Below are 19,340 nucleotides of genomic sequence, written 5' to 3'. Positions count from 1 at the left end.
CCCTATCTTTACAAGCCGTAAATGCTACAGGAGTACACACACACACACACACACACACCTGCTATGACTATATTACAGAAAAGGGGTGAGGCTGTAGGAATATCAGGAAAAACGTCATTGGTAATAAGGCGTGGAAGATGCCATATTACTGATAAGTATCTCGCCTAAGTATGGATAACTCAGGAAGCATAGTAGTTTTTATTACTGTAAGTAAAGTGTTGTTTTATCAAGGATGGAGATTATGGAAAAGATCATCTGATTAATTTAGTTTGGATTGATGACTGCTATAACACTAGCTTAAATAAGGAAGTCCTTGGAAAATATGTAGATTGATAGTAGTTTTCCCACCTTGTCATTCTATAAGTTTCCTAGAATTTGTTTTATTCCTTCAGGAAGGTGTTTTCCTTCTTCCTCATAGCTTTGGGAAGAGTGGCTTTGTATGAAGTAAAAACAGCCGTGCTACCAGCACAGAAATTTTAATTTGATAAAGGAAAATTTAGCGAAAAAGTGAGGAAAGTTGATGAGTTTTTTAAAAAAAGAATGAGATACATAGTTTAATAAAGATTCTAGAGTGGCCTAGAAAAGATTCACTGACAAAGTTATTTAGGATGAATTGAGCAGATGAAGAAGCTGACCCTTCAAACCAGACCAAAAGCCAAGTCGGGCAACAGAAATGCTTCAATTCTGCTTGCTGTTAGGAAGCTTAGTAAGATATAGGTTGTGAACTAAAATACTTTGCACCTAGAAAGACCTAACTCTTAGAAATTTTATAGCTACAGCCTACTCAATGCAGAATGAAAGCTCTTCTACAAATAAATAAGAGGGCAGTAAGAAATGGAGTGGGGCAGAGTAATTCTATATGAGAAGAAAAAACTATATTAAAGCACGAATATTTTTTAGAAGATGAGCATCTTGCACTGCTAGTTAAAAAGCCAAGTTAATTTTCCACTGTGGAATCCCTTCTGATGCACATCTAAAAAAATGGCACCATGAAACCCACACCAGGCCAAAACTATACAAGTCCTTTAACACATGAAATGTAGCCACTAATTTGCTTTGAGTGAAATTTTCCTGGCATTTCTTATAGACCATAAGTATAAGAGAGGGGTAAGATCCCACACAATGAGCTTCACGGCACTTACAGCTTATTTGCTATGGTATTTTGATACAGTGAGTCCTTTATCGAAAGCTGCTTGAGTACTCAACCAATGCTGGTAACCAACTGAGAGAAAGACCGACTTAATAAACTACAACTTGAAAAGAAGGACTTTGACTAGACAGGACTAAAATTAAAGGTTAAATTTGTATACTAAGAGTTTTCCTTCCAATTCATAGATGTTTTAAGGTGTGGGTTTTTTTGTTTGTTTGTTTTTGGCTGAGTGATTCAAGCTCATAGTGACTGTTTCAGAGTAGAGTTATTGGGCTAGTTGGTCGAGGGGAAAATGTATGTGTATATTTATGTATATAATCTATATATGATTTCTATATATATATACACTATTTACATAAATAATTTGGGGACTATATTATACATTTAGCAAATGCAGTAAATCTCTCTGGCTTGGCTGAATAATATCTACTAAGAAATAATACTCCAAGTCATTAGAATATATTTAAAGAAAAGAAGAAAGGAAATTGCTTAGCCTGATTCAAGAGTCATACTTAAGAGTATCTTGAGGGGGGAAAGAATTAAAAAACCTCTTGAAAGTAACTACCTACTATATTGTGAATTCTTCCTAAAGAAATAGCAAAAATCCATATTACACTGAAAGTATACTGAATGAAACACTGAATGCTGTACTATAGCAAACAGTTCTTTACTAAGGACAAGATGGATTGGGTGACACATGAGGTCTACTACACTTGTATCTCCTTTTTTTCCTATCTGTCCCTCATTGAACACTTTTATCTCAAGAAAGAACAGCATGGTGCCAGAAGAAGCTTCCACTCAGTCTTTACAGTCTGCATTCATTCTTTTATTTAGTAAAAATGTAAGAGGTTTTTGTTTTGCTTTTATACTTTTCCAAATACGAGGCCGGAGACCATTTGCCTTTGTTCTTGGTAGTTGAAAAATGCAGCATATGGTAAACCTTTTCACTGAATAGGCATTCACGAACATGCATGTGAAAATGCATTAGAAGAATTTATGAGACATGTGGGGACATGGACTGCATCTGAGACTGAAATCCTCATCATGAGCTTTTATGGTATTCTACTATGATGACTTGTTTGGTGGGGGAGGGAAGGATCTCTCTCTTTTCCTTCTTTAAATGATAGAACAATTGGAAGTGGCTGTAAATAATTCAAAAGGTTCTGAACCAGAATTTGTCTTTTAAATCAAATTATTCTAGAGGCTATTCTTTGCCTTATTCTAAGTAATTAAAACAATCAGTGCTATAGGTTTATAATGCTCTCTGAAAATATATAGGAGTTATCAAAACAGAAAGCATTTGATGACCCCAAATTACAGTCTTACGCCTTATTCCCAACTCTTAATTGTGTATATGTTTATACAATAATTCCTAAGACAAGTGTATGCTTATAAATTTATTTTTTAGACAAACTTTCAAACTGACAAATCTTATATAGTAGGTAAAATGTATAATCTACCCTTAATTTAGAGGACTACAAACTCCAGCCATATAATTACTTCATTTTGAAAGGCTACTTTTCTCCTATTTATTTTGAAAGTTTCAAAGATCATGTAATTATATGTGGGAGACAGGAGAGAAAAGATTACAAAACAAACACATAGTTGTTTCTTAAAAGCAGCATTGTTATCAACATCTGTGCATTCATGAACAATCTGGAAAATATGAACAATGAGAAAAAGGAATATTTAAGGGAAAAAAACTTTATTTTCAAACTTTCAATATATTATTGTGAAAAAGTTTCCAATTTTAAACTCTGAGAAGGTCTTTCAGAGTTTGCTTTGGATTAGAATGGCTAATGCATTGATTATAATCAAATGAGACTTTAGCCTAGCCATTGAAATAGCTAATATTGATATTAGAAAAATTTTATGAAATGACTAGAGCAAAGAAATTTGGGGATTTTTTTCCAGTGCACTTAATGAGGTGTATATCTTTACATGCATTGTAAATATTAGTACATATATATTATCTTAGAAGTATATAAGTATGGCTTGAATACAATTTCTTGATTTTAATTAGGTTACATTGCCTTTTGAGTATCTTCATTTAACAGGTAACGTGAATTTAACAGACTTTGTTGTACACTCTGTTTTATTTTTATAGTATGCAAATAAGGACCAAATGCCAACACATTCATTATGCTGTATAAAGTTTATACCAGAAAGATTCCAATCACTTTGAAAAAGGTCCTGTCATTATTTCTATTGTAAATCACTATTCTATGCTTCCGAGAAGGAACATTTTGAACTGAAATTTAGAATATAGATGAAACCCTAAGATGTTTACAAAATGTGGGAAACATCTTTGTTTGAGTCCTAAGTTATCAACGGCATATTAAGGCAAGGGAATCATTTATCAATATTCAGTGATACAATGAATGTTTTATTAGTTGAGTATCATTAATCACTATCCTGCAAAGTGAAGCTTGTTAGAGGTTTTGTTCCTATTGCTGTTTACCAAGGTGCCCATTGTTGGCAGATGTGGCAGCTCCAAATGGAGGACGTAGAAGCATCTGAGTTCAAACATGAAAATAGCTCCCTGTAGAGAAAGGTCTGATGCAGTGAGGGAAACTTGGTGGGGATGGGACGTGATGAAGAGGAGGGAGAGCAGAAAAAAGTGAAGATGAGATCATTTGTGCAAGAAGAGTGCACAAGGTCATTAGTTTATTTATTCATCTGGTTTTACCTCAGCTCCTTCTCTATGCTTGTCTCAAGGCAGGACACAGAAGGAAGTGGTCTCATGGGGAGAAGGGTGGTGGATGAGTAATTATTACAGAAGTGCATAGGAGAAAGACAGGTGCAATGGAAATACATATGTCTCATGCAGAGCATGGGTTGGAAGAGAAACTTCCGGCTTTGTGGTCTAGAATGCATGCCCTTTGGACCTCTCAGGTAACGGGCATGATTCCTACCTTCCATCCCACTCTTCATTCCTTCCTTGCCCAACATTGCAGCGGGTTCCAGCATGCTACTCTACCCTTAACGTGGCCTCTGTTCACAACAGTGGCCCTCTTTGGGTTTTCCAAGTCAGGGGAGCACACATGTCTGGGGCTCAAGTTCTTAGAATTTTTCCTGAGTAAGCAGGAAAAATTTTTCAATCTCAATTCCGACAAAGCGATGTAAGACAAGATGTATGATTTAATACAAAGATATCCTAGATATTAATGGATTTCCTAGCGCTTCAGTGAAATCTAAAAATAATTTTTAAATATCTATAAAACATGAATCTGTCTATAAAATGTGATTTTGTGGATCCACCTCTTTTTTTTTAAACTACATTAATTTACAAATATAATATGCCCACAATGTGGGCACAATGTGACACTACCAAAAGATCAAAGGAGCATGTAAAGATGATGCTTTCTACCCTTTCCAATGACATATTTTTAAAAGTCTTATCTGTGGATGCTTAAAACCAAAGCATTGTGCTATTTCAAAATGTCATTGTTTGCACTCTAACTAAATTGTAGAAGATGGCAAATCTGAATATGACATTATTCGCTTAGTCATAAAAACAATCATTGAATTTCACTGAAAAGTATTTAATGTCAAATATATAATACCATGTAATTCTCAGAATAATCTATATGAAAAAAGTGTAGTAAGCCAAATTGTTCCCATTTTATAGATCAGGTAGCTGATGCAGAAAGACATTTAAATGAAATGTTAGTATTTGATTATTTATTCCACAATTATGGGGCACCTACTACATGCGAACAGTTTTGTATCCAAAACAAAAATTCTTACTTTAGGGGAGCTTGCATTCCAGCCAAGGAGAGAAAGACATTGAATACATTAAGTAAGAAAATGATATGATAGAAAGTTCCATAGAAAGAAAATAGAGCTGGGAAGGGATGGTTTGCAGTCTTAAATAGATGTCACTGAGATGATGACTTTTGAGCAGAGATGGAAGGAGGTATGGGGATGTCTGGGGAAGAATATGCAAGGTTGAGGAAGCAGCCAGGGCAGGTCTCCCAAGAGTGAACGGCATGTTCCACAGTGAATTGAATTTAAGCCTTCCTTTAGAATTTCTGTGAGGTAATAGGGTATAGTTGGAAAAGAATAAGTTGTATGTTTTTAGAAGTCCTTGACTTCTTAAAAGCATTGCATTTAACAAACATTTATTGTATCTCAACTATGCTTTTATTTATTTTTTCATTCAACAAATATTTTGTGGGTTCCTGATATGTGTCAGCTACACTGGTAAAGAGAACAGGCAGTCCCAGCCCACAAGGGACAAATGCTGAGATGAAAGACAGCCTCTGTCTTCTAGGAGCTTACCATCCAGTGCTTAAGTCACAATACCACTAACTTAACAGGATTATCTAACTGAATGTGCATTAAGCATACAATTGTACTTAATGAGAGCAAAAGAACTACATCTCATAAAATAATTACAATAACACTTAGTATTTACATAAAATTTTCATTTGGGAATTTAAAGTCTTACAGAGAATGTTTCAATAATCTTTACAACACCCATGTGCTATATGTGTGGTATGGGAAGAAGTGCCCAAACTATTTAATATAGTGCATCATTCCATGTAATTATCTTGAGAGTTTTCATTATTTTCTTTTTAATCTCTTTTCTTTCAAATTCCTATGTCACTATATTAATTATTAGCCTTATTAATTTATAAAGGCAGTTCTTTAAATGAATATTTGTTATAGCCTCTAAATAGAAAAGTTTAAAATTGGAATATAGATACTTCATAACGTATTTCAAGTCAACCCCTTTGCGTGCCTTTGAATGGCTGTATCCATGAATGAACCACATCAATACAGGCAACATATCATGACCTTTTAAATGAAAGCAAAGTCACATCTCATACACAGGTTTTGTGTAGGAAGCACATCTTTTCACGTGTACAGTGAATTCGAATCTCGTGACTTTGGTTGACTTACTGCAACCTCAGTGAAGGGTCAATAGTGATAGAATAATAACCCAAATAGTTAGACATCATAGATTAAAGTTAGTGCTAAAGTCATGCTGTGAGGACAGTAAATGGCTTACAGATATGAAAAAAATATATGATAGTCATGGTAGTTTTATATATGCACTTTTTCTCCATGCTTGTTGCAAGTACTACAGTATTTATAAGGATGAACCAGAAAATTTTTTTAAATTAATCATAAAATAACAAGAAGCCATCATTCCTTCTACAGACATTTATTAAGGGCACATTAGGTGCTATGCAATGCTGAACCAAATGATAAGAAAACAGAGGTGAATAAAAATTAGCATGTTCTCCCAACGAGTGCAGTAAGAGAAGACAGCGGTATAAATAAACCCACATCTGTGATGCACTGTGACAGGAACTCAAGTAGAGGTAGTTACATCACACTCAAATACCCAAAAAACAGTGACTCTATCTCTGAGATCATTGAGGGTGGTATGATAGAAGTTAGCTCCGAGTCAGACCTAGAAGAGTGAATAGGAGATATACTATCAATCAGAAGAGTAAGGTAGTACTATAAGGAAAAGGACCAGCATGGGGAAAAGAATGGAAGCCTCAAAGCGCACGCTGTGGGTAGTGTATATAGGGGGTTCAGTTTGGTGTGTCAAGATAAGGGACAGCAAGGTGACTTGGGGCCTGATTATAAAGGGACAGCCCTACCCTATCTTCATCCCTTAATATATTTAAGTGGTCAAGAAACAGTGAATCATCTTACTGGGTCTTGCTCACTTGATCTTCCCTCTGACTTTATGATTTCCTAGGCAGTTCCATCTGCCTATCTAGCTTAGATGTTATTTATGGAGTTACAGTGTAATAACCCATTGGCCAAGAAAATAGAAAGTAGGTTAGCCACTGAGAATGAAAGTAATAAAAATTGACACATATTGAGTAAAATCCACCATGTGTAAAAATAAACCCACAAGATTTTCTATAAATGTATGATTAAGAGCACAGAAAAATGATTCGAAGAAAAAGCATAGCCAGACAGTTCAAGATTTGTATCTACTCTTATCAGCAACCATGAGTAGTTATTTAACCTCTTGAAATCAATTTTTTTCCTATCTGTAAAATGGGGCTGATAATTTCTACTATGTCACGTTGTTCTAAGGATTAGAGATAATACATATGAAATGCTTAACACAGTGCCTGACACTTACAAGTACACAGCATGTGCTAGTTCTTATTGTTGTTGTGGTTGTACGTACTAAAAATGATAACAGTTAGCTTTGGCTACATAATGGGTTGAAACAACTATTAATTTAGTTTAAAATTTTACGTGTTAGCAATTGAGGCTGGGCTAAGCTGTGTGGTTCTTCTGGTCTGAGCTGGTCTCACTCCATCTGTGGTCAACTTCCAGGTAGGCTTAGAGGCTGGCTGGTCTTGGATGGCTTCAGTTAGATGGCTCATCTCTGTTCCATGAGGTCTCTGATCCTTCAGCAGCCTATGCCAGCTTGATCACATGGCTAGGCAGGATTTCAAGAGAGTAAATAGAAGAGGACACAGCTTCTTCAAGCCTTGGTTTGACACTGGCACAACATCACTTCTGCCATGTTCTGTAGATTAAAACAAGTCACAGAGTCAGCCCAGATTCAAGGGGTGGGAAAATAAATCCCCACTTGATGGGAGTAGCTACAGAGTTACATTGCAAAGGGGCATGGATACAAGAATGGGAACACTTTTGTTCAAATAATCTACCACAAGAGGGTTGAGGACGCAAAATCAACTAGAATCTCTAATGTAAATTGAAGGGATAGGAAATCAATATGGTATAGTTTTGATGTAGTAGAGAGGAACTGGCAGTCCAAAGACCCGAGCTTAATCCCTGCCTCTGCAATTGATTAATTTGACCCTTGTAAAATAACTTAAATTATCTGTGCTCATTATTCTCAATATAAGGTTCTCTAAATTCAGGGTTACTGTGTGGAATAAATGAGATAATGTATGCTAAAATATGTCCTAAGTGTAAATATATAAACAAATATAATGGATTCTTACTCTTTGACATAAAGTATACTTTATAAATTATGAGGTTCTCGAACATCTTACCTTGTACCACCTATCTGTCCTTCCCATTCTTTCTCTAGAATGTAGAAATTTAGTTACATTTAGATATTGGGATTGTTAATAAAAATGTACATTACTTGGAATTCCTTTTCTCAGCTATTTATTTTAATATTCCTTTGAGGCAAATATTTATTGAATCCCAGTTACATACAAGGTACAATACTACGTGCTAGAGATACAGAGACGAAAAAATGGGCCCTGCCCCCCCTCAAAACTTCAGTCATCTTTTGAAAAACATGCAAGCACCAATTTAATACAATAGAGTAAATGTTATGACAGAGAAATGCAAAAGATGCTGTGGGATCTCAGAAGAGAGGTGCCTGATGCAGTCAGGGGATGAGGGGGGAACAGGAAAGGCTTTCTAGAGAAGGTAATGTCCAAACAAGGAGCAGGAATTTACTAGAGAGAATGATCTAAAATTCAAATCTAGATGCTCAGCTGATTGGAAACCATTGTTTCAGCCCCTTACCTGAATAAACCTGGTTCCTACCTGTGCATACAGCTCTATTGCCCAAGCAGTATAGTCATTCATTTCTCCCAGAGCTAAACTGAACTACTTGAGATTCCTTAAACACAGCATCCCGTGCCTTTGCTCCTGCTGCTCACTCCACCTTGAGCACTCTAGCCCCTTTTATTTCTAATCAATTTCCAATAAATACCCATGGATGATTTCAGATTCAGTTGAGTCACTTTTCTAAGATGCCTTCCCTGATTCACACAGGTACAAATGATTACCTTTTCCTTTCTGCTCTCACTGTATCCTGTCGTCCACTATAATTATTTTTGTATCAATTTACATATGTCTCCTTTATTATACCATATGCTCCTAGAGCACAGGGACCATTCCTTATTCATTCAGACAAAAGGAATAGACATATGGTCAAGAGAATGCAGAATGCATGTTATGTTCAGGAAGCAAAATAGTTCAATATGATTGGAGCGAAAGTTGCATTGTGGTCTTGTATAGCATATTAAAGAGTGGGATTTTGGGGCTGGCCTGGTGGCACAAGCGGTTAAGTGAGTGCGCTCTACTGCGGCAGCCGGGGGTTCACCGGTTCGGATCCCAGGTGCGCACCGACGCACCGCTTGTTAAGCCATGCTGTGGCAGCGTCCCATATAAAGTAGAGGAAGATGGGCACGGATGTTAGCCCAGGGCCAGTCTTCCTCAGCAAAAAAGAGGAGAATTGGCATTGGATGTTAGCTCAGGGCTGGTCTTCCTCAAAAAAATAAAAAAAATAAAGGGTGGGATTGTATCCTGAAGTCGAATTTGAAGCAGAAGTGTGGTATGATCAGGTTTGTCTCGTTAGAAGGATCTGTCAGACGGCATAGGCTGAAATCAGAGATAGGGAGTATAATAAGGAAGCTACTTCAGCAATGCAGGGGAGCAATGGTGAGGATCTTAACTAAGCCAGTCATGATGAAGAGTCAGAAACATTTAGAAAAGATATTTGGGAAGTGAACTAGAGCAATACTTCTCAAACTTTCCTGCACATTAGAATTACCTGGAGATGCTTGGAAAACCCTGATGCCTGGGCCTAACTACATTCCAATTAACTCAGAATCCTTGGGGTTATTTTTTCTACTCTCCAAGTGATTTCAGCCAAGTTTGAGAACCAGTGGACTAGAGTACTTGGTGAATAAATTGGATATGGGCAATGAGAGAGAATGAAGAGAGGAAATCTCCTCCTAGTTTCCTAACTTGGGACAAAAGGGGGGAGTATAAGCATATTTAATGTGAAGAAATAAGCAAATTCAGTTGGAGAAATTTAAGTTTGGTTTGGGTAAATTGAATTTAGGTGTCAGAAGGTAGTTAGATATGCAGTTCTTGCAGTTAGGAGAAAGATATAGATTGGAGATGTACACTTTATGAATTTTCTGCATATAGATATTATTTAATCATTGTGAATATGATGTCTAAGGAATGTGTATGAAGTGATACGAAAAGAGGACCGTGAGTAGACCCCAGGAATATCAACATGTAAAAAGTGGCCAGAGATAGAAGAGCCTAAGAATGAACAAGAAAAATAGGAAAAGTGGTATCTCTGAAGCTCTATGAGAGAGTGTATCAAGAAGCTGGATATGGTCTAAGTGCTAAAGAGAGTTCCAGTAAAGATTCGGGCTAAAAAGTATTAATATATTTGCCAAGGTCACTGGTGACCTTGGGGAGATCGTTTCTAGGCACAGTGAGAACAGAAACCAGATAAAAATACATTAAGGAGTGATCAAAAGGGGAGGAAAAAGCAGTAGTTACTCTAAGTCATCTACAGTGGTTGTTTTTTTCTGTTCTACTGGAAAACATCTCTGATTTTCCATGGAAACCATGTGCATATTGTTTAACTTTAAATATGACTTTTCTAGGTTATGAATAGTTGTATAAATAAGACATTTGTGGACCCCAAAATAAACAAAGAAAATGATGAATTTTAAAATAATATAAAAAGACAACTTTAAGAATACTATTCTTATATGCAACCATTAAATAACCATGACGGTATAAAATATGAAGAGCTTATGAGTTTTACTTTTAATGTCTTACTCTCAATGTGTACATTTCACGAAAATTGTACCCATCTCCCTTTCACTATATTTGTACAAAGGTATAAAGTACATTTAAAATTTGAATGCTGTACGGTTAATTAATATTTAATAAACATATTTTCTTAGTTTAAATGTCTTTGAAAATCACATGTCCCATGCTATTTTTCCTCCTCACTATAATCCCAGTAGTATTAAGAATGATTTTATTAAATTGTTTGACAAAACCTAACTCAGCTACTTGTAATTTACAGTTGTTCACCTTTGTCGCTTTGCAGTTTTTCCCTACTAAAAAATTTAGATTGTCTTGAAGCTGAATTGTTGACTGAATTTCCAATGTAGCTCACGGTATGGTTACAGAATACCAAAACAGTGTTGCTGACGTGTATTTTAAGCATAGATTTTAAATTTGACGAGACAGCCTGCTTATAACCAATTGGAAGTTTTATGTTAAGTTCTTCACCTTAATTTCTGATTTGCAAAGCTTATTGTAATTCAGTTTGAAAAAAAATTTTAATAAAATCATTTTATTTATTCCATAAGGAAATGTAATTATAAAAAAATAATTTGACCAAGAATTGTGATTCTTTGAAAGTTTGGAAAGATGACAATAGAAGCCATTTAACACTACTTTTTTTTTTGGCAGAGTAAGTGTCCTATTGTTTTTAACCTTTTAGGTATTTTTCAGGGAGAAACAACATGCAAACTTTGATTCATAAATTATTAGAGTTGACATTTTATATGCTTTAGAACATTAATGTCTCATAGAAATTAGATGTTTACACAAAGAGAATACATTTTTAAGTTATATTCATTAGTCAAAATGAAAGTCAAAACTATGTAAAACTGCAATTTAAAAGTATTCTCTATAAAGCAGAATTAGATATAAGATTGCCCTTTCATGGAACATACCAAATTTTAACGACTGAAGCACCACAAAACATCTTGATGTGATGGGTCTCAACTCTAAAATGATCAATACAATCTACATTTTACGGTCAGCCGTATAAAGATGGCTCTAATCTATGTTCCAAGTTTTTTAAATCTTACTGTCCTTTTTCTCTTAATTAATCTTATTTTCCAAAAACACTATCTATCTTGGTTAAATATGTCTGCCTTTGTGGCCTCGTCATCTTACCGTAATCTCCTGGTAAATTTGCTTTCCCATTTTCTTAGGTGACTAGTTCAGTGACTCCATCTCTCCCTCATACTTCTAAACCTCTGTCCCTCATTCTTTTTACTGTCAACAGGAGACCTCACCTACTACTTCATAAAGAAAATTTAAACACCAGGAAGGATAATTTCACCTTTTCCACACGGAATCTATAAACTCAATTGCGTCTATACTTATTTTTTCTCTCTACTCCTCTCTTCCACCCCATTAAACTAGAAACAATGCCTCTGCTCCTATCAGAGTTTGTCTCCTCTATTTATGTGCTGCATTCATCATCACCTCTTGCCTTCTCAACAGCATCTTCCTCTTTTCCAGATCATTTCCACCAGCATAAACACATACTTAAATATGGTCCATTAAAAAAAAGTCTCTCACTAGACCTCCACAGCCCTACATCTGCTGCTTCATTTCTCTTTTAGCTAGCCCACTAAAACCTTTAGAGAGATTTGTGTGTCACTTCCCTCCACTTCCTTATATTCCATTCACTCACTCTATTCCAGTCTGACTTTTGTCCTTCCTGCTTCACTGAAACCCTTCTTGGAAAGATTGCCCATCTTCTGAGCTAACATCTGTACCAGTCTTCCTCTATTTTCTATGTGGGTCACACTACCACAGCATGGCTGACGAGTGGTGTGGGTCCACACCCAGGATCCAAACCTGCGAACTCAGGCCACCAAAGCAGAGTGTGCTGAATTTAACCACTAGGCCACAGGGCTGGCTCCAAGATTACCAGTCTTTACCAATGGTTTACCAATGGTTTCTGTATTGCCAAATCCTTTAGACATTTCTCTGTTCTCTTACACAAATTCTCAGAAGCATTCATCACAGCTGGTTGCTCCTTACTTTTTGAAACACTTCCCTCTCTTGGCATTTGTGACACCACATTCTCATGTGGTTCTAGGTCAGTCTCTAGCCCTTTCTTTTTCTCCATTTTATTCTCTTCCCTTTGTGAAGTCACCTAGCCAGATGGCTTTAAACACTGTTATTAAACACTTCTCTGTTACAGAAGACTCTAAAATGTACACCTTTATCCCTAACCTCTAGTAAATTCTAGACTCATGTATCCAGTGGCACAATTGATGTCTTCACTAATGGAATGCTTACTAGACATTTTATATGTAATAGGTTAAAATTGAACGTCTTACTATTCCTCCTCTAGTTACCTCATGAGTCTCTGTTTCATCTCAGTAAAGTGACTACATTCCACTCAGTAGCTCAAGCCAATAATCCAGGGGTCATCCTTAATTTCTCTCACCTCCTGAATCTAACCATTGACCAGTCTGGTTGGTTCTAGCTCAGAACTATCCACTTCTCTGTGTCTCCATAGATATTATGTAGTCCACAGTATTTCAACCTAACTGGACTCTTTGCTTTCACCCTAAAACCCGCTCAGTTCCATTACCTATCAAGTAGTCAGAGCATCTTTTGAAAATGTAGATCAGATCATTTTATCGTCCTCCTTTAAACCTTTCAGTGGCCTCCCATTACACCTACAATAAAACCCAAACTCCCACAGGGCTCAGCTCCCAGAGATACAGCTGCTGCCTGCTTGTCTCAGTTTCTTTTGTAGTCTTCTTGCGCTATCGTGAAACTCCATCCACATAGGCCTTCTCTTTTTCTTAAGTATACCATACTCATTCCTACCTCAGAGTCTTTGCACATGCAGTTTCCTCTACCTCAAATGCCAGCTTTCACCCAATTCCACATTCCATTCTTCATCGTGAGGTGCCTTCTTACCCTTCAGTTCTCAGCGCAGAGATCCCTTTGCTGACCATCACCTGACAGGGCTCTATGCACCCCAGTGATTCTCCATCATGCTCTCCTTTATTATTGCCTTCATAACAATAATCTTGACTTGGAAATCATCCTAATAATGTATTGTTTTACCTGCTAGGACATTTTCCCTCCCTAAAATGTAAGCTACAGAAGGGCTTACTGTTTTATTCATCACTTCTGAATTAGAATAGTAACTGGCACATAGTAGGTGCTCAAGAAATTAGTTGAATGTTGAATGAACAAAGACTCTAAGTCAACATCTTAAACTCCTATTGTATGTCATTTGATGCCACTCACAGTAGGTGCTCAGTTTGCTTCTTAATTGATTAACTGACATTGTTTGAATCTCTCACCAGACTATGTGTCATAAATGTAAAATGTAGTTCAAACACTACATAGCATTTGGCTTTTACATGTAAACTCATCCAATAATGTTTTAAAATATGAGCCATAAAAAAATGAAACACTAGAAATGGCATAAATTAAGTGGTATATGGAGAAAAGTTACTCTGATTTTAAAATATGTTTCACTGGGTAATCATTTCTAGTAACATTGCATGATGTTTCACAATATATAATATCCATCAATTCTCTTTTTTCATAGGAAAAAAAAATAACCTGTCCTCTCCTGCTTGATTAAAAACTAAGCACAGTGAAACACTGAAGGGCTTTCTAATCATCAAAGAAAGATTAAATTATGCCCAGTGTCTTTTTACCATTAATATCTTTTAGCCTGACTCTTTGAAAAATCCTAATCTCTTTTAATAGAGAATAAAATTATTTTGGGGTCATTTTTATTCCTCTGAAATAGAATGCCACCATATATTTCACAAACCATCTCTTGGTTTTAGACAAAGATATTTAAACTTCTTAGACCGTTTAGCATTTTTTAAATAATGTATAAAGTTATTTTTCTCCTTTAAATTTAATTGACTGTTAAGAAATTTCTTAGGAAGTTATTTCAAAAATGACAATTTTAGTTTTGCATGTAGTAATTGTCAAAATTCTATGTAATAGAAAACAGAATATAACTTGAATTTTCTTAAGCCAAAAACTGGTATTTATTAGTTCACGTGTGCAAGCATGTTAGTGGTACGCCTGGCTTAAAAGTGGCTGTAACGTAGGTCTCTCGCAATCTCGCATCCTGACTTTTCTTTTGTCGGCTTTATTTTTTCTCAGTGCAGCTAGCTTTGGGCTGGGCTGGGAGGGTTTCCTTAAGTGAGGAGTCAGTCAGTGGTCACCAGTGCTCTGAACATGCTTCATTCCAGTTTAGGAACCAGTGAGAAAATTGTTTCTCAACAAAGAAGAAAGGAAGCTTTTACCTTTCCAGCTCCAGTAAAGCACTTGGATGGGAACCGACCACTATCATTAGCCCTGTCTGGGCTACTTTCTAGCTTTTTGGGAAAGAAAGTAAATCTGTTTTCAGAAGATGGGGAAAAGAGAAGAGAGTTGTCGTCTCGCCAAGACCCGCCTCTGCTTAACATGTGTCTCTCCCACCTGTGGTCACCCCTCCCCAAGGAGAGCCGGCCCACATCATACTCAGTCACCGCATCCCCAGGCATTCAGGACAGTTCTCTGGATGATATTTGTTTCTCTCCATCAAGCCCAATTGTAGCTCCTCATGATCCTCAGGATCTATAGGGCAAATGATGATTTTAACCAACGCCGGCACAATCAATATATGTTTGAAGCAAAAACAGCTTTATTGAAATTAAAATTGCCATTGAGGAGAGAGGAACCATGTTAGTCACTAGTTGAGAGCATATATCATATTCTGCTGTCAGTGCTTGTAAACCTTACTTCCCTGGCAGTGGATTTCTTTAGTCAGCCCGTCTGCCTAGCTGGACCTTGCCTACTAGAAGGATCTTCCCTGTTGTCCTCCCTGGCACCCTGAGAGGGGCATTGGAGAGGGGGACACCACGCTGATTTAGCAGCCGCTTCATGTTTGCATGGGAATGTGAAGTTGGGAATTACTTTGCCATGCTTGGAGGTGGTTTTTGTTTGTTTTTTTCTTGTTTCTCTCTCGTCTTGTTTTAAGTAATAAAACTCCCTAAAAACCCCGGTCTATTGTTTGTCACTTTCACCACAGGAGAACTAGCATCTAGTGCTAAAATCTTATTTTCAGTCTGAATGTTTGGATCTGCCGCTGTCCTTGAGGTTTTAGCAACAAGCCTGGGGGTTCTGCCCATTCCCTAAATCTTCAGATTAACTGTTGTTTTCTGTTTGTTTTTTATATGTGTTTGTTTTTGTTTTTTTACCTGACCTTGAGACCACTGAGCACAATAGGAATCTGTCATTTGCCGGTAGGCTTCATCTTAGTTGATTTTCCTTTTAGATGGGGCTCTGTTTATTTCATGCAAGGGCTACTTACCAGGAGGTATTAGGTGTAGTTCTAGATCTAGTGTCCCCTGTGGTACTTCCTCCCTGGTCCATTTTCTAACTGGGGAGTGGGGCAGATTATCCCTGACATCTTAGATCACGTGGAAAGGGCAGAAAGAGCATCTCTTACTGAAGATGCATAATTACGCTGGTGACCCTTTTCTGCTTGCAAATGGGCAAGCTTGGAATTTGACATTTCATTTTCTTTTAGCCCCTAGAGAAGAGGCCATGAAACATTCTTGCCTTTTTCTCCCACCTTCTTAAAAGCTGCATCCTCCCCGGACACAAAGATTGAATCCTGAACTCAACCAAAAATAATTAGGCATTCTTAATTTTCCTCCTCTATTCATCATCTACTGTTTTCTTTCCTCTCTTCGTTCCTTTCTCTGAAGAGGAATCTATCTGAATCTGTTTCTCTTGACTTCCTCATTTCTGATGTCCTTCTATCTTTGTCTGACTAACGATCTGCGATTTTCTCAGTTACTCAGATTCAGACTCTCAGATCTTTGGTTCTTCTTTCTAAATTGCTTCTTCTAGTTCATGAGTCCTGTGTAATTTAACATCTGACCCTTTTTTCCATCACCAAGGCCAGCAGCCGTATCAGCCCTGATCACTCTTCACTCCAACTCGTAGAATAATTATTGGCCAGCAGTTTTCACCAATTGTTTATTTTTTTGTTCTCTAACTCATGATATTCATTTCTGCTTAATCTTCTTAAAAGGATGAGCTAATAAAGCAACTCCCTGCTCCTAAACCTTTGGTGACCTCATTCATTTATTCACTCAGTCTTACTATGTGCCAAACACCATGCTGGTTATTGCAGATAAAATGATGAATGATGCAGAGCAGTCCCAGCTCCCATGGAGATTATAGTCTATCAGGAGAAAAAAATTAACCCAACATTAAGGACAGGCTTGTCTCCCTGGTTTTCAGAATTCTGTCCAATATGATCACAATTTATTTTCTGTCCTTCTCTTAATGTTAAGGCATTCATCTGACTTTTATGATGTCTTTTTTTTTTTCCTTGATGTACATTAAAAAGCTGTATGTGGTGAGAGCGCAGTGGCTTTTACTGGACTCTCCCACTAGGCTCTGTGACTTTAGGCTTGGCACAGATTCTTTGTGTCTTAATCTCATAGTCTTTAAATGGTAATAATAAAAAAAAGAATTACTGACATGTATTGAATACTTACTTTGGGCCAACAAGAGCCAGTGGTTACAAGTACAGACTCCCAGTCAGACTGCCTGGGTCTAAATCCTGTCTCTGCTCCTTGTTAGCTGTGTGACCTTTATATCCCAGTGCCTCAGCATCTTCATCTGTAAAATGGGAAGACTAGCATTGGGCATGATTAAGGAAGTTAATACAGTAAAAAGCATTCAAATAGTACCTAGCACATCATAAGAGCTGTTTAAGTCTTAGCAATATCTATTATTACTTTTCTAAGTAGCTAGTACTATTATGCATATTTAACCACTGAGGCAGCTATATATCTTGCCACACAGTAAGTGGTAGAGCCAGAGTTCTAACCTGGACATTCGGGCTTCAGAGCAGGTACTGGTAACTACCACTGTATTTAGCCTCCATTATTGGGAGTAAGACTGTAGTTAAACAATCAACATTTAGCAAAATTTAAAACTATGAAGTATGAATATGTAAGGTATTATTATCCATGCTATAATAAGATATGATTGAAGAAGACACTAATTTATTTCTTTCCCATACCTTGAAACCTTTTAGTTATACCAGTAATTGTATTAATAAACATTTCTATGACATTGTATAATTTAGACAATCCTTTCACATACACAATTTATTTAATTCCCACTATCACTTTCTGAGGTTGGCAAAGTCAGTATAATTATCTCCATTTTAAAAACGAGAATGCTGAGGATCAGAGAAGTTGAGTAACTTGCTCAAGTATTCAAAGATAGTCAATGAGAAAGTCTGTAACATAAATCTAAAGCCCCAAATCTCATCCTTTGCTTGACTGTAACACCACTGTTTTTTAATAGTTTGTCTTTGAACAGATTGAAAACTAATTTTTAATATAGTTTACCATTATAAATATATACATGTATATTAATATATCCTTGTGTACAGTGGCATAACTGTTTGAGCTGATATTCTTTCTTATTTCTTTTTAAAGATCGTGATTGCCAGCATCATGTGCAGTTACAACAAAAATGACTGGATGGAACTCTCCAAACAGGCCGAGGTAATGATTTCTTTAGTATATATTTATTTCTTCTCTTCTATTTTTATTAGTTTTAAATAAAGAGCTGCCATGAAAAATAACACAGTAGAAGTAAAATTGAATGGAAAATGGTAACTTAAAACATTTCCATTATAATATGTTTACCCTGTTTTCATTAAAATGATGGAAATGTAAATTTAAAAGGAATCTATTCTATAAAAGTGGTCCCTTGGATTTCACACACTACCTAAAAATCCTTTATTCTCTGTATCCATATGCTCTTTATTTGCATATTAAGCAAACTGTATATTATGATGGATGCCATGATAAAATTTAATTCTACCTTTGAGAGTCTAACTTGATCTTACCTTGCCTTTAGGCAAACTAGTTTGACAGTAAGAGAAGAAATTTTGAATATAAAACTCTTGAATATTTAAAATATAAATGGTTCATTTAATACTATTCTAGTTTGAATACAGACGTGCATGAAGTGGTAGGACAGAATGCTGCTGAATGGAGCACTAGTCAGCAGGTTTTCCATAATATAAATTGAGTCTTGCACAAATGCAAACAACTAACCGTGTGCCTTAAATTTATATTTCAAAAAGAAAAATACATACTTAAATTGTACACTTATGTCCATCATGCTATCATGAAAAATACTCTAGGCAGTTTTAGCTGGGGTTTCTTGAAAACCTCTCAGAAGTATAGAAGACTCAATCTAACAATACTTATGAACTAATGACTCTACAATATAAAATATTATAAAGCTTTCTATAGTGTTTAAAAATGTTGACTGTACATTTTATTTGGATATCTTAAAACTATGAGCAGAAAAATTACTTCTGGGACTTAGGAGGGTGAAATTAAACATGATCAGTAATTGGCTTTGTGATCTTCAGTGCTGGGTCCGTTTTATACATATATTTACCTAATTGACCATGAAATCTTCCACAGAACCCATGCTTGGCATGAGCTTTGCCAATTTTAAGCTGACTGTGATGAATGGCTTTATCATGCTGCTTGCTTCTCTGCCTTTCTGTAGAATAAAATATTTTAAAAAATTATTTTCTTCAGTAATGAATATTAATTTTTAAATAAGTGAA

At 36.2% G+C, this 19,340-nt stretch overlaps 1 protein-coding gene across 1 annotated transcript in view; it reads left to right on the top strand.

Annotated features, from left to right (window-relative positions):
- Positions 1-19,340, top strand: part of DPYD (dihydropyrimidine dehydrogenase) — a 776,746-nt gene that overhangs the window by 486,235 nt on the left and 271,171 nt on the right. The window contains exon 15 of the mRNA XM_058538603.1: positions 18,187-18,255. Coding sequence (XP_058394586.1) covers positions 18,187-18,255 — 69 coding nt within the window. The remainder of the gene's footprint in view (positions 1-18,186; positions 18,256-19,340) is intronic.

Source organism: Diceros bicornis, chromosome 4 (assembly GCF_020826845.1).
Source record: "Diceros bicornis minor isolate mBicDic1 chromosome 4, mDicBic1.mat.cur, whole genome shotgun sequence".
NCBI lineage: Eukaryota > Metazoa > Chordata > Mammalia > Perissodactyla > Rhinocerotidae > Diceros > Diceros bicornis.
This window is presented reverse-complemented; position numbering and strand designations above follow the sequence as displayed.